Below are 14,733 nucleotides of genomic sequence, written 5' to 3'. Positions count from 1 at the left end.
TATTTTGGTAGCAGTGCTAATTCTCAACACTTGTCCACGGGAGGCTTTTAGAAAATACAAAAGATAACGTGAAGATACATGTGAGTTAGAATACAAGAATGTAGATTTTTGTAAATCTGTATGATGCTATTTACTTTTCATATTATACAAATAAACAAAAATGGGAAATGCATTCTCTGTCATACAATTAAATAGTAGCAGCCTGTATAAAGATTTCACTCAAATTAAAGACTACCTGAATAAATTCAATATAATTGTAATGTCATTATGAATGGGACACCAGAGAAAATGCAGAGAAATGTTTAACTCTTGAAAAAAATATGTTAAACGCAACGAATATAATAATTATAACATTAACGGTCACAATTTTAAAAAAGTTACCGGGAAACAGTTGTTGTTTTGAAAAGCCATGTACAGTATTATGAAAGGGATACAAGATGCGTGCAAAACGAAAAATACTTTACATAAAACATTGATAGTTAAAGACAAAAGATGCTGAAATGAAGTACAAAATGTACAGATAAATGAGTACATATGATAAGAACAAGTAAGAAAGAACATTATCACACACTACTGGGACAAAACAAGAGCAATATAGAAGAAATCTGGAGGGTATTAAACAGTGTCATCAAAAAACGGTTCCAAAAAAAAAGTAATATCCAGAATATTTTATTCATTTTCTACATCGCTTATGCTCACTGGGGTCGCAGCTATGCTGATGATGATTTGTGTATGCCGGATTTGAACCCGGGTCCTCAAAACTGTGAGGCGGATGTGCTAACCAGTCATCACCATGCTGCAGAAGATTTTATAAAAGATAAAAGTGTTGTTGTCTGAAAAAATGTCATGAATTTAACAACTTCTTTGTCCATACTGAATGTGACCTAGCAGCAGAAATTCCAGGGCCAAGAAATATAGTGTATTAAAAAAAACATCGTCTATGTTGATTAATGCTGTAAATGATCAAATACTAGCTATTGTAAAAACTCCCAAAACCACTGATTGATTTGATATTGATAGGGCACCATTAAAAAGTATTATAGACAACATATTTCAACAATTCATAGACATCTATAATCTCTTTTCAAACCGCTATTTTTTAAGCCAAAGCAATTCCTGTCTATAGAAGTGGAGTAAAACATCAATTTGCTAACTATAACCCAACATCTTTACTTCCACTGTTCGTAATCATTTTTATTCACAAAGATTTGACATATTTATCAAGAAACACAATCTTCTAAGTGAAAATTAATAAAGCTTTAGAGCGAAAAGCACCAACCTCAATGGCAGTAATGGAATTTGTGGGAGGGATATCTACGAGTATAGATAAAGAATTTGGTGTTATTTTTTTTTATACAGCTAAAAACGTTGACACTCTTGATCATAGTATATTAATGGAAAAATTAGAAGGATATGGTATAAGAGGGTTGGCACATAAGTGGATGAAACATTCTTTGGATGCTCTTAATCTATACGTGCAATTTAACAACACAAAAATCCAAACAATTAAAAGTCACTTATTGGGTTCCCCAAGGCTCTGTATTAAGCCCTACATTATTCTTATTCTATAGTGACGATATCTGCAGTCTCCAAAGTACTCAAATGTGTTTTATTTGCTGATGATACAACTTTCTACTGCTCCGACAAAAAACCCGCAACAGCTTCTGAATACTGTGGAAAATGAACGAAACACATTGAAAAACTAGTTTGATATAAATGATCTCTAATTATTTTGGTACTAAACAAATTAATGCTGGGCGTAGGCATAATAAGCCATGGATTCACCCTATGCCTTTTCAGTTGGCTTCATCCTTGGTTGGTTTTCTGAAATTATTCCGTTAATAAAAGCTAATCAAATTAATCATTTATAGCCTCTTGATCACTGTGATTCTCACCAGCACACTTGGGTTTTCGCCCCATCTGTATGAGAGAATCTTTGACCACAAACGGCGCAGGCAAAAGTTTTATCACCAGTGTGGGTTCTTGTGTGTCTTTTTAAGCTTGCGTTTACGGGAAATCTTTGACCGCAAACTGAGCAGGCAAAAGGTTTCTCTCCAGTATGGGTTCTTGTGTGTTTTTTTAAGTCACTGCTCTGCGTGAATCTTTTACTGCAAACTGAACAGGCAAAAGGTTTCTCTCCAGTATGCGTGCTTGTGTGTTTTTTTAAATCACTGTTCTGAGTGAATCTTTTACCACAAACTGAGCAGGCAGAAGGTTTCTCACCAGTGTGCGTTCTCGTGTGTATTTTTAGGTTTGCCATATATGAGAATGTTTTACTACAAACTGAGCATGCAAAAGGTTTATCACCAGTGTGGGTTCTTGTGTGTATTTTTAAGCTTCCCTTTCTGGAGAATCTTTCATCACAAACGGAGCAGGCAAAGGGTTTCTCTCCAGTGTGGGTTCTTGTGTGTATTTTTAAGTCTCCCTTCCGAGTGAACCTTTGACCACAAACCGAGCAGGCAAAGGGTTTCTCTCCAGTGTGTGTTCTTGTGTGTATTTTTAAGTCTCCCTTCCGAGTGAAACTTTGACCACAATCTGAGCAGGTAAAAGGTTTTTCTCCAGTGTGTATTCTCATGTGTTGTTTCAAGCTGCTCTTACAAGCAAAGGTTTTGCCACACTGAGAACATTTCCATCGTTTGTTGTCAGTGTGACAAGTCATATGACCTTCAGACTGTTTATTATCATCATAGTCAGAAGAGTGTGACGTCATGTCGTCATTATCTGATAGTGGAGCTAAGAGGCCGTCTGCTTGTGATCCTCCACAGTGGTCTCCATCACCTTCGGTTGTCATGTGTTGACTTGAGCCGCGGCTTGGAGGCTCCTCATTTTGACCTTCATCTTCACTCTTCAAAGAGACACCAGTCGTTGGAAACTTGGTGATACCCTCCTTTTCTCCCTTTTTGATGAGGGGGCACTCTTCGTCGCCCTCTTTTTTCATGTGTGTGGGCTGCAACTCCTCTTCCTCTTTGATGTGGGGGTGCTCTTCCTCCTCTTTTTTCATGTAAGGGGGCTGCGACTCATCTTCCTCTTCGATGTGGGGGCACTCTTCCTCCTCTTTTTTCATGTAAGGGGGCTGCGATTCCTCTTCCTCTTTGATGTGGGGGACCTCTTCCTCCTCTACTTCCTCTTTAATGTGATGGTTCTCTGGCTCCTGGCGCTCAGGACAAAGATCTTCACTGATGTCTGCAAGACACAAGACAAACACACATGGATTGTTCAAGTCAATTCTCATCTTGTGACTTTAATGTTCTGCATTATAGTTTATATTTATATATAAGGTTATTAGGAGAGACAGATGAGTTACATTTATTTGGAAAGAAATGAGATTGAGATTAGTTCTCCGCTCCACCAAACTTCCACAGTGGAAGTCAGAAGGCTTGTCTATATGTGTGTGTGTGTGTGTGTGTGTGTCTGTGAGCAGAAGTAAATGCAAAAATAAATAGTAATATTACAACCCCAATTCCAATGAAGTTGGGAAGTTGTGTTAAACATAAATAAAAACAGAATACAATGATTTGCAAATCCTGTTCGACCTATATTTAATTGAATACACTACAAAGACAAGATATTTCATGTTCAAACTGATCAACTTGATTGTTTTTAGCAAATAATAAATAACTTCCATGCAGTGATTTCTCCAGATTCTCGGAACCTTTTGATGATATTATGGACCGTAGATGATGATTCCTTTCGGCTCGTCCCGTTAGGGTGTCGCCACAGCGCGTCATCCTTTTCCATGTGAGCCTATCTCCTGCATCCTCCTCTCCAACACCAACTGTCATCATGTCTTCCGTCACGACATCCATCAACCTTCTCTTGGGTCTTCCTCTCGCTCTCTTGCCTGGCAGCTCCATCCTCATCATCATCCTTCTACCGATATACTCACTCTCTCTCCTCTGGACGTGTCCAAACCATTGAAGTCTGCTCTCTCTAACTTTGTCTCCAAAACATCGAAGCTCGGCCGTCCCTCTCATGAGCTCATTTCTAATTTTATCCAACCTGGTCACTCCGAGAGCGAACCTCAACATCTTCATTTCCGCCACCTCCAGCTCTGCTTCCCGTCGTCTCTTCAGTGCCACTGTCTCTAATCCGTCCATCACGGCTGGCCTCACCACTGTTTTATAAACTTTGCCCTTCATCCTAGCAGAGACTCTTCTGTCACATAACACACCTGACACCTTCCTCCGCCCATTTCTTCACTTCCTGACCACACTCACCATTGCTCTGGACGGTTGAGCCCAAGTATTTAAAGTCCTCCACCCTCGCTATCTCTTCTCCCTGTACCCTCACTCTTCCCCCACCACCCCTCTCATTCGTGCACATATATTCCGTTTTACTTCGGCTAATCTTCATTCCTCTTCTTTCCAGTACATGCCTCCATCTTTCTGTTTCTCCAGCTGCTCCCTGCTTTCACTGCAGATCCCAATGTCATCTGCAAACATCATGGTCCACGGGGATTCCAGTCTAACCTCATTTGTTAACCTATTCATCACCACTGCAAAAAGGAAGGGGCTCAGGGCTGATCCCTGATGCAGTCCCACGTCCACCTTAAATTCGTCTGTCACACCTACAGCACACCTCACCATCCCTAAATTCCTTGCAATTGTACGTTGAGGAACATTGTCCTTACTGTTGGACTATTTTCTCACGCACTTGTTCACAAAGAGGTGACCCTCGCCCCCATCTTTGCTTGTGAATGACTGAGCCATTCAGGGAAGCAATCATGGCACCCACCTTGTTCCCAATGAGCGTGTTCACCTGTGGGATGTTCCAAACACGTGTTTGATGAGCATTCCTCAACTTTCGCAGTCTTTTTTTGCCACCTGTCCCAGCTTTTTTGGAACGTGTTACACCCATAAAATCTCTCCAGATTCTCTGAACCTTTTGATGATATTATGGCCCGTAGATGATGAAATCCCTAAATTCCTTGCAATTGTACGTTGAGGAACATTGTCCTTTAACTGTTAGACTATTTTCTCACGGACTTACAGGTGTTTGATGAGCATTCCTCAACTTTCTCAACCTGTCCCAGCTTTTTTGGAACGTGTTGCAGCCATACAATTCTAAGTTCATGATTATTTGCGAAAAACAATCAAGTTGATCAGTTTGAACATGAAATATCTTGTCTTTGTAGTGTATTCAATTAAATATAGGTTGAACATGATTTGCAAATCATTGTATTCTGTTTTGATTTATGTTTAACACAACTTCCCAAGCGTCAGCATCACAGTTCTGAGGACCGGGGTTCAATCCCCGGCCCCGCCCGTGTGGAGTTTGCATGTTCTCCCCGTGCCTGCGTGGGTTTTCTCCGGGCACTCCGGTTTCAGTTATCTAAATGTGAGATTCTTTCTGAAGGACACTGCCCGGTCAAGATTGGAGTGACACGAGCCAGTGCCGGAATACCAGACAAACCTCTTAGAATAACAGAATTGACTCTGCATATATCCTAAATAAAATGTGCTTCAATACTACAATTAATTTCAAATTTCTTGTTTTAAATATGCAATCCATGAACAAGCGTTACATAGGGCACTGATGTTGATGAACTGGAAGGAAATGTTTGTTTTCTGAGTGGCACTTGTGAAGAAGGAACCATTCATTTTCAGTTTTTTATTTTTCACAATTGAACGATTTCAAAATGGTAGAGGTAAATCTGCAGACAGTCCAAGAAGTACATTTCAAAAATAAGGTGCAAATGGGTCCACAAATACTGTATTTATAAAGTAACATAACGTGCACATTTCTACTAGCTAAATGCTTTAAAAATATGAAATGTGGTTCTGTGGTGGTTTGTCTGAATCCTATATAATCTCCTTGGGGATTTTCCACTTCACATAGTGGTGATAGGCGGCCTTGGCGGAATTGCCTGTTGTTCACTCCGAGGTTACGAAGTTCATCAGCTGTCCGGATGTTATTCCACATTCGTCTGGCTTTGCGTAACACGGCCTCATTCAAGATGTGTCAATGAGGTTTGTCATGGGTCTGCAGTTATGGCAGACACCAATCCGTTGATCAGGGGCTGAAGAGTCTGAGGAGCTTCCCCAGATGTCTCGTGGAGGACGTCAAAGCATGGAACTGGGGTCATGTCGCAGAAATTTCTGTATCACAATAGGTGGATTACTCTAAACTTGGTCTGTCAACGCTCTCCTATAAAGCAAGACATTATAGTGATTAGATTTGGTGCTTGTGAAATTGGGTTTCCCACTGTTACAAATATTGCACCTATTCTTTCTGATGTCCGCTTATAAAAGCTGTTTAAACAAGTGTAGCGGACATGCTCCCCCAACCTGAGGTGCCACAGTAACTCCCCCACAACTTGATAAGCTGCAGTCTTCCAAGCCGCCCTGGTGTGCGAGACGGCCACTAAAAAGACACCTGGCGCATGTCAAGTGGACCCTAAATTAATTTGCAGGTCCCCTCAAAATCTTGGTTTACAGTCATCAGAGTCCTTTTCTTCGTTTGAACTGACAGAGCAACTGAAAGCTGGGGCGATTCTCTCTCTAATAGGACCAATTGCTGGGACACGGGCGACATCCACTGGCGTTTGAGAGTTACTGCAACCCGTGGACTTCCATTCAGGGTTTTCTTTAATTGAAGATAAAATTTTGATAGTTCACAAACTCTGCAGAAATATTACAAATGTATTCCTTGATGTCTGTGTCAGTGTGTCATCTTTACAGGTGCAACTGTGAGATTTTGAGAACTGTTTGTCTTGGTTTGAAGCCAAACAGCATGAAGTGTTGCATTGAACCATAAGCAGTTGATTTGCCAAGACTAAAGTTTAAACAATCGTTCTATATGGTTGATCTATGAGTAAGAGTACAAAGTGGGGAGTGTGTTTGATTAATATAGGAGTTTTAAAGCCATTTTATGGGTTAAAACTGTAGAGTAAATTCAAGATGATGGGTGTGGTCTTCCTCCAGTCTCTCCGTCCTCCTGAGTATTTAACCTTTGACTCCCGCCTCTTCTTCTCCTCACTTGTTTTTTTTCTTCTCTTGTATCCTGCTTCTCTGCTGCCGGGGCTTCAGCCAACCCCCTTCCTTTTCCGTTGTCCTCTGGTGCCACCACATGCGCGAGCGCCCGCCTCAACCAAGCCGGCGGCGCTTTCAATCGAGGTAGCCGGCCATGTGGCTTCGATCACTTTTCCTAGCCGCGAGCGGTCGGCGGAGACTCAGCAAGCAACTACCGGCATCCCGTACCGGTCACGCACGCATTTGTGCATCCTTTTTCTTCAACCAAACCTGCCTCCGTGCTTCCCGAGACAGACCAATCCAAAGTCCCACGGATCTATGGTCGTGAGTAGGACACCGTAATCGTTGCCAAAATGTGCAAAATTAGTGCCTTATAATGTTGGGGAAAATACTAGCTTCATACAAAGTTCCAACTTTGTACTAATTTTCAGTCCAGCAACACTCGGTCCTATCTTCCCTTATTGTTTACCTTGAGTGTTATTTCTTTCTGGAGTTAGACCCCTCTGTTTCCCCCTATAGCTCCCTCGTAGATTTCATAAAAAAAAAAAAAAAAAAATCTATAAAATTCCACCCCGTGTCGTGTTTTGTGTGTGTGTTGAGTTGAATAATGAAGTCTCTGCAATCTAGGATTCGAATTTCATAAAGTGTGGCAACTTTTAGATTATAAGACTGATTGAAGGTTTGTCGCGTTTCCTACATTTTACACATAAAAAAAAGAGACTTGGTGCCCTTTACGAGAGACAATATAGCGTGATTATAACGTTACGCATCAAATTCCGCTAACGCCGGCGTCGCTGCTTCGACCCATTTATTTCCTAAATAAATTACGTTTTATTCAAACGCCAATATACGCTACACAAGTATTTCAAAAATTCCCATCATACCCATCCCACCAACAAAAATTAATGAATACAATACGGTACCAATTTTGCTGTTTTCACTCTTGTACACATACATTTATACACATGGATGTTAAACACATTTTTATGCTGATTAATACGAAATTTGGCATGCTTATTTTTTTCTTGCCCATCAAGTTTTTTTTTTCTCCACAGCTTACCTTCCAGATACGCAAAATTCCACTGGTTAGCTGTAGTAAGACTTGCCAGCTGATTACGACTGGACTCGTCGACAGCTACGTGGCAACTTGTTTGTGCAGTCACAATTGAGAGAGTGTGGTGAGGTGTGTGCAGCTCAGTACTATCAATATCTGCAAACAGAAAGCTAGCATAATAGGAATTAAGAGGATTTGTGCTGGCTTTTCTCTTAACCTTGTACCCATGGGCATACCGTTGTAAGTTCTCTTTCGTTTTATGCTGTATTTTTAGTGTTCAACGCTTGTAACTATTCCATCTTCGTGTTTTATTTACAGAGGTATACATTTCCTTTGTTCTCATTTTGTTCAAAAACTTGACGCGATAGAGAAAAACTGAGATCAGATTTGGATTCCGTACCCAAAGATTTGTTAAAAGCAGCTGTCAGAGCTAACTCAACAAATGTTGTGTTCCTCAGTGTAATAGTTTGTGTAGTTATTTTTCAAGTTACCGTACAAATGGGTTTGGTAACAACAACGACTTTTTACTTTATTGTAATTAAATTACTTCACACGTTTACCCCCATTTTGTTCTTACAATACACACGATGCGATCCGCTGTTGTTGTCGTCGCCGTGGTAACAACTGTAGCCGGTCGCGTTTGAGTTGACCAGGATAAAGCCCAGTGATCGTAAAAGACGGGATGCGGTGGTATCGGAATACAAGATCTTATTGCAGTAGTCTGACAGTGCAATCGTGAAAGACCGAATTCGTCTTGTAGTCTGACATGTTTTTTTTTTTTTAAATTAACTTTTTGCCTGTACAACGTCAAAAGACACACGACAAGGCTCAAAATAAACCAGCTTTTGGATTAAAATATACTGTACACGATGGTGACGCAGAGTAAATGTCTTTTGCGGAGCCAAACAATGACGTCATTGTTTGGCTCGGTGAATTATGACATTAAAGCCGATCAGCATAAAATGCTAATTATTCGAACGCAATATATTCTGCGATGAGATTTAGCCACGGATTGATGTTAATAGCTTGTTTGATTTTCCAATTTCATAGAATTGTTTTCTTCGCGGTAGCTCACGCGACGAGTAACAATTGGGAATATTTATGAGGGAGGTCGATTATGCTTAAGTCGCACAAGTCTTGGGGACAGTGGAACCCTGAAATTCAAAATCCAAGAGAGTTTTTGTGTTACTCGAAGACCAAAAGCATTGAATTGGTGTGCATTCCCATAATAGCATGAAAATAGGTGTCTGGGGTATTTTTGGTGCATTGCGCGCATATATTAGAAGGAGAGAAGCCCATTTTATGCATAGTCTACTGAGTAAAGTGTGGAGCACTATGGAGCACTTTATATTGTGTAATATAAATATATTGCACACGTACTTTGGGCTTTGGCGGTGACGAGGCTCAAGCGTTGTGTCGTGTGGAACACTTTTGAAGGCTTAGGCCGAATTCTTTTGCGTAACTTAGCCATGTTTGAATCCGCATCTCCCGTCTCTTCTGTTTCCTTTTGAGCAAACTTTGTGGATTACAGTTCTTCTTCTGTGGTGTTACAACCGTGTGCACTGCGTGACATGCTGGCCTGCTAACGCAGTAATAGCGCAACAGTGAGGGTGACTGACGCAATAATCGTGCAACACAACACATCGATGATGAAATTTGTTGCACGCAGTTCCAATTATTGTGTTTTATCGATGTTACCGATTAATCGTCGCCGCCGTAATTCCATGTAACAGCGACACGGTGCCCGTAAATAAACAGAGGCATGTTATTAATATCAGAATGCATTTCCCGAACAAGTGAACCAACCTGCTCTGTGTAGCACAGTTTGAGGCCGCACATTGAAAACAGCGTCCGGGAGTTGACGGGAGTTGGGTTTCCAAAGTTGCTGCTTGTACTCTGCTGTCCTCCTCGCACACATTTTCCACAACACTTCACGCTCTAGGTGGGAGGGATGAGGGGGGGAAGCCAGTGCAAATCGGACATGTGTAACAATTAGATCGAGATTAAGATTTGGACACTGTAGTTTACAATGTAATTGTGCACTGTAGACAGAAAGAAGACTCCTAATTTGTGACCCCTGGAGAGAAAAGCTTTCAAAAAATGATCGACATTGTTAAAAAGGATCCAGAAAATAAAGAGCTACGAGATATTATTTCAGTATCGGGGACAAACAAAGCTGGTTGGTGTTGTTTCCAATTCAATTCTTAATATTACATATTCTGGTCCACACGCGTGACGAGCGGGTGGCGGGAAACGAATAGTTTACGCTCACACTTGATCGCTGCTTGGCGAAGTATTGATCGGAAACGCATCTCTTTGTTAGCATGCTAAGCTAAGCTAGGCCGGGGACTTTCAACGCGCGCCGAAGTCGACTTACGACTTCAGCCGAACGCGAAGATTGGGCGAATGTCCAGTAAAGTAGTAATGGGCTCACAGTGGCGAGTATTCAGCAGGTTCGGAACAAATTCGGGACATCGTTAGCGCCGCAAATGGAACCGCGTGTGGTTACAACTGAGGCGGGTGTCGTCCCGAGATATGAAAGCTAGAGACACCAGCGCGCGGTAGCATCTCCGCTAACCAACGTGCCTCCGGGCGGCCATGTTGGAGAGGTCGTCGTTCCCGTAGAGCTGCTGGCCCGGGGGCCAGATCCGGCTCGCCACGTCATTTTACGTGGCCCGCGAGAGTGTGCATCGACTGCGTTGCTTGGTAAAATACCAAAATTGCAAATCGGCTTCACTTTTAAAGATGTCGAGCTATTGCAAGCAATTTTTTTTGTTTTAAAATAAAATTGATTCATACTGTCGTTGAACAAACAGTTATTACTGGCTTCTGATTTCAAAAGTAATTATCCATGAATTTGTGTATATGTAATAATATGAGGAAATCATATGGTTAGGGTTAGGGTTAGTGAAGTTGGAGAAACTTCAAGTCGCTAACACCCGGATCGACAACACCGTTTATCCTAAATATAGTCCTATTTTATACGTGTTTTTTGTGTGTTACGTCGTTTCGCACGTGCGTGACACGAAGTTCGTCCAAGTGGGTTTTCCGTACATGGCCCGCTGCGCTGCAGATCAACTTTTTGTTTGTTTTCATACCCACACACGCACACTTCCAAGTGCTGCACCAAATTTGTAGCGAACGTGCTGCATCCTCGTCTTAGTCTATCACTACTCCGCTGAACTAAAACGTTATTTGTTGAATTTTCCTGTCTGGTTGATGTCGCCTCGGTGCGCATTGAATCTTCCCGGCCTAGCTTAGCTTCGTTGAGCTTAGCTTGCGTACGAAGAGACGCGTTTGTGGTCAACACTTCGCTCAGCAGAGATCAAGTGTGAGTGTAATGTTATTGTTTCCTCCAACTACTTGGAAGGAGTGTAGATCAGAATATGCTGACTCTTAAAACTGCAAAAAAAAACAACTCGATTCTCGCTCTATCAGGTTGCTTGGTCTTAGTTTCTGAAATAATATCCTGCAACACCTTTTGTCTTAATTCTTTTGTAGAATGTCTATCGTGTTTCAACACAAAGTTTCTCTCCTGAGGTCTTTTTTTCAGTCTCATATCTCTTACAATGCATAATTACATGTTCTATTGTTTCCTCCTGTTCACAGTAATAACAGCTACCGCTTTGGTGCCTGGCTATTTTAACTAACGTACAGTGAGTTCACCCCAGAATGTCTTGGAGGTAAAAAGAGTATCAGATCGAGTGATGAGGGTGAAATTTGAAATTGAGGGTGTTGTGTGTAATGTGATTAGTGGCTATGCCCCACAGGTGGGATGTGACCTAGAGGTGAAAGAGAAATTCTGGAAGGAGCTCGACGAAGTAGTTCTGAGCATCCCAGACGGAGAGAGAGTCGTGATTGGTGCAGATTGTAATGGACATGTGGGTGAAGGTAATAGGGGTGATGAAGAAGTGATGGGTAAGTACGGCATCCAGGAAAGGAACTTGGAGGGACAGATGGTGGTAGACTTTGCAACAAGGATGCAAGTGGCTGTAGTGAACACTTTTTTTTCCCCAGAAGAAGCAGGAACATAAGGTGACCTACAAGAGCGGAGGTAGAAGCACGCACGTGGATTACATCTTGTGCAGACGATGTCATCTGAAGGAGGTTACCGACTGTAAGGTTGTGGTAGGGGAGAGTGTGGCTAGACAGCACAGGATGGTGGTGTGTAAGATGACTCTGGTGGTGGGGAGGAAGATTAGGAAGACAAAGGCAGAGAAGAAGACAGGACGAGTGTTGTGCAGCTTTTCGGGAAGAGGTGAGACAGGCTCTCGGTGGACAGGAGGAGCTTCCAGAAGACTGGACCACTGCAGCCAAGGTGATCAGAGAGGCAGGCAGGAGAGTACTTGGTGTAGCTTCTGGCAGGAAAGGAGAGGAGGAGACTTGGTGGTGGAACCTCACAGTACAGGAAATCATACAAGGAAAAAGGTTAGCTAAGAAGAAGTGGGTCACTGAGAGGACCGAGGAGAGGCGAAAGGAATACATTGAGATGCGACACAGGGCAAAGGTAGAGGTGGCAAAGGTCAAACAAGACGCATATGATGACATGTATGGCAGGTTGGACACTAAAGAAGGAGAAAAGGATCCATACAGGCTGGCCAGACAGAGGGATCGAGATGGGAAGGATGTGCAGCAGTTTAGGGTGATTAAGGATAGAGATGGAAATATGTTGACTGGTGCCAGGAGTGTGCTAGCTAGATGGAAAGAATACTTCCAGGAGTTGATGAATGAGGAAAAGAAGAAGACAGTGAGTTCAACCCAGAATGTCCAAATCTTCATGTTGATATAACGTTTTCACAAACATGTCAGATTTTTTCTCATCCCTCCGAACTGGAGCGTAAAGTGTTGTGATCATCGTCTGAAAATGTGCGCAAGACCGACGGCAGAATACCAGGAGGAAGTTTGCAGACCAAAAGATGAGAACGAGCCACAATGTCAACCACTGTACACCGTTTCCAACTTGCAGCCTCGAATTGTGCTACGCCGAATAATCACAATCCATTTATGTGTACGATGTGGCTTTGATGGCGTTTCCTTACGATTACGTGGATTCAGGGTCGTAGGCCGTATTTCAGAAGATTTGTGGGCATTGCTGCATGATCAGAGTGTAACAGTTTTACACAACGTGCACGGCTTCTTTGGAAAAATTGCGAGCAAGATTCTTTGCCCTTTTCGTTTGGTTGATCCAGAAGAAGATTGGGAGAATGTCATGTGGTCAGATGAAACCAAAATAGAGCGTTTTGGTAAAAAACTCAACTTGTCGTGTTTGGAGGAGAAAGAATGCTGAGTTGCATCCAAAGAACACCGTACCTACTGTGAAGCATGGAGGTGGAAACATCATGCTTTGGGGCTGTTTTTCAAAGTATACAGATGAACATTCGTTATGGACCAAATACTTACTTTCCACCATAATTTGCTAATCCATTCTTTAATAATCAGATAATGTGATTTTCTGGATATTTTTTCCTCTCTCATTTGATCTCTTATAGGTGAGGTATACCTATGATGAAAATTACAGACCTCTCTCATCTTTTTAACAAATACTAAATACTTTTTGCTCCACTGTATCCATATCACAACACCGTAAGACAAGTACGGAAGCATTAGTAAACAGTGAAGTGTATATCATGATTTTGTAGAGGATGGCTATGATTTTTGACATTTTGTTTTTTACGTTGAGCCGCTTCTCCTCACGCGGGTCACGGGCGTGCTGGAGCCCATCCCAGCTATCTTCGGGCGAGAGGCGGGGTACACCCTGAACCGGTCGCCAGCCAATCGCGGGGCACATATAAACAAACAACCATTCACTCTCACATTCACACCTACGGGCAATTTAGAGTCTTCAATCAACCTACCAGGCAGGTTTTGCTCGTGTGACGTCACAGCGTCGGAAAGAGACGAAGACCCGAAGGCGCTTGACGCAAAAAGCAGAAGGCGGATTATGCATCATATTTATCAATATAACTGCCGTATAACCGCTATATAATCACTTTTAAATGGCAGACGTGGTAAACGGGTTCTCGAGTTATCAAGAAAATGTTTAACATCTTTGTCCTCTGACTTTGAATGTGTTTACTGCATTGTGTTTCGGCTTTTGTTCATTTGATTTGCGGGCTGCATTGGGAAACATCATGACGGCTGCTGTGAGCTCTGTGGTGTCGAAGAGTCACTCGAGCATGTACTATTGCAACATATGCAAAAGAAAGGGAACTCTGTTGAGGACACTCACTGATTTAGGAGGTCGTGGGTTCTCATTTGAAAAAGATATTGGAAGGAAAGAGGAAAGGAAGTGTTCGGGCAGCAGCAATGCACTAAACGTGCCCAGTTGGCGGCCCAAAAATAAAGAAGCGGACGCCCGAGGACAAAGATATGCACAATAGATACGCCAGCGCGCTGCAGCAGCCCGGCTAACCGACGTGCCGACGTGGCGGCCATGTTGGAAAGGTCGACGTTACTTTTAGAAGGCAGTGCGTGGCCACTGAAGTCACTTAACTTGCTCATTTCTCAACCGATTTTCATGAGGTGTTACTGTTTTGTCCATACACAACACCTGAAAAAAAAAAAGGTCCCAGTTCCTTTGTCGTAATTGCACGCCGTTTTACGCAACCGTCTGCAGGAAAATGTTCCAGCATCCCTGGTCTTTGGTTGTTTCTTGCGGAACTCCAAAAATGGGCGTGTCGTATCTCCCAATACAATCTGTGCCTGACA

The 14,733-nt window shown here is 42.3% G+C and overlaps 1 protein-coding gene across 3 annotated transcripts; it reads right to left on the bottom strand.

Annotated features, from left to right (window-relative positions):
• Positions 1-105: 105 nt before the first annotated feature.
• On the bottom strand, positions 106-10,647 carry LOC133469511 (gastrula zinc finger protein XlCGF57.1-like). Of its 3 annotated transcripts, none has more exons than XM_061756688.1 (3): positions 10,298-10,647; positions 9,832-9,963; positions 106-3,183 (listed from the first exon to the last, which is right to left on the bottom strand). In XM_061756688.1, exons 2-3 carry the CDS (start codon positions 9,941-9,943, stop codon positions 1,892-1,894), a joined length of 1,404 nt encoding a protein of 467 aa, XP_061612672.1. In that variant the 5' UTR covers positions 9,944-9,963; positions 10,298-10,647; the 3' UTR covers positions 106-1,891. The 3 variants fall into 3 exon arrangements, with proteins under 3 accessions (XP_061612672.1, XP_061612674.1, XP_061612673.1); XM_061756690.1 differs by having other exon boundaries at positions 10,403-10,647; XM_061756689.1 differs by having other exon boundaries at positions 10,460-10,647.
• Between the last annotated feature and the right edge of the window lie 4,086 nt (positions 10,648-14,733).

Source organism: Phyllopteryx taeniolatus, chromosome 19, assembly GCF_024500385.1.
Source record: "Phyllopteryx taeniolatus isolate TA_2022b chromosome 19, UOR_Ptae_1.2, whole genome shotgun sequence".
Lineage (NCBI taxonomy): Eukaryota > Metazoa > Chordata > Actinopteri > Syngnathiformes > Syngnathidae > Phyllopteryx > Phyllopteryx taeniolatus.
Note: the sequence above shows the minus strand (reverse complement) of the source record. Positions and strands in the feature narration are given on the sequence as shown.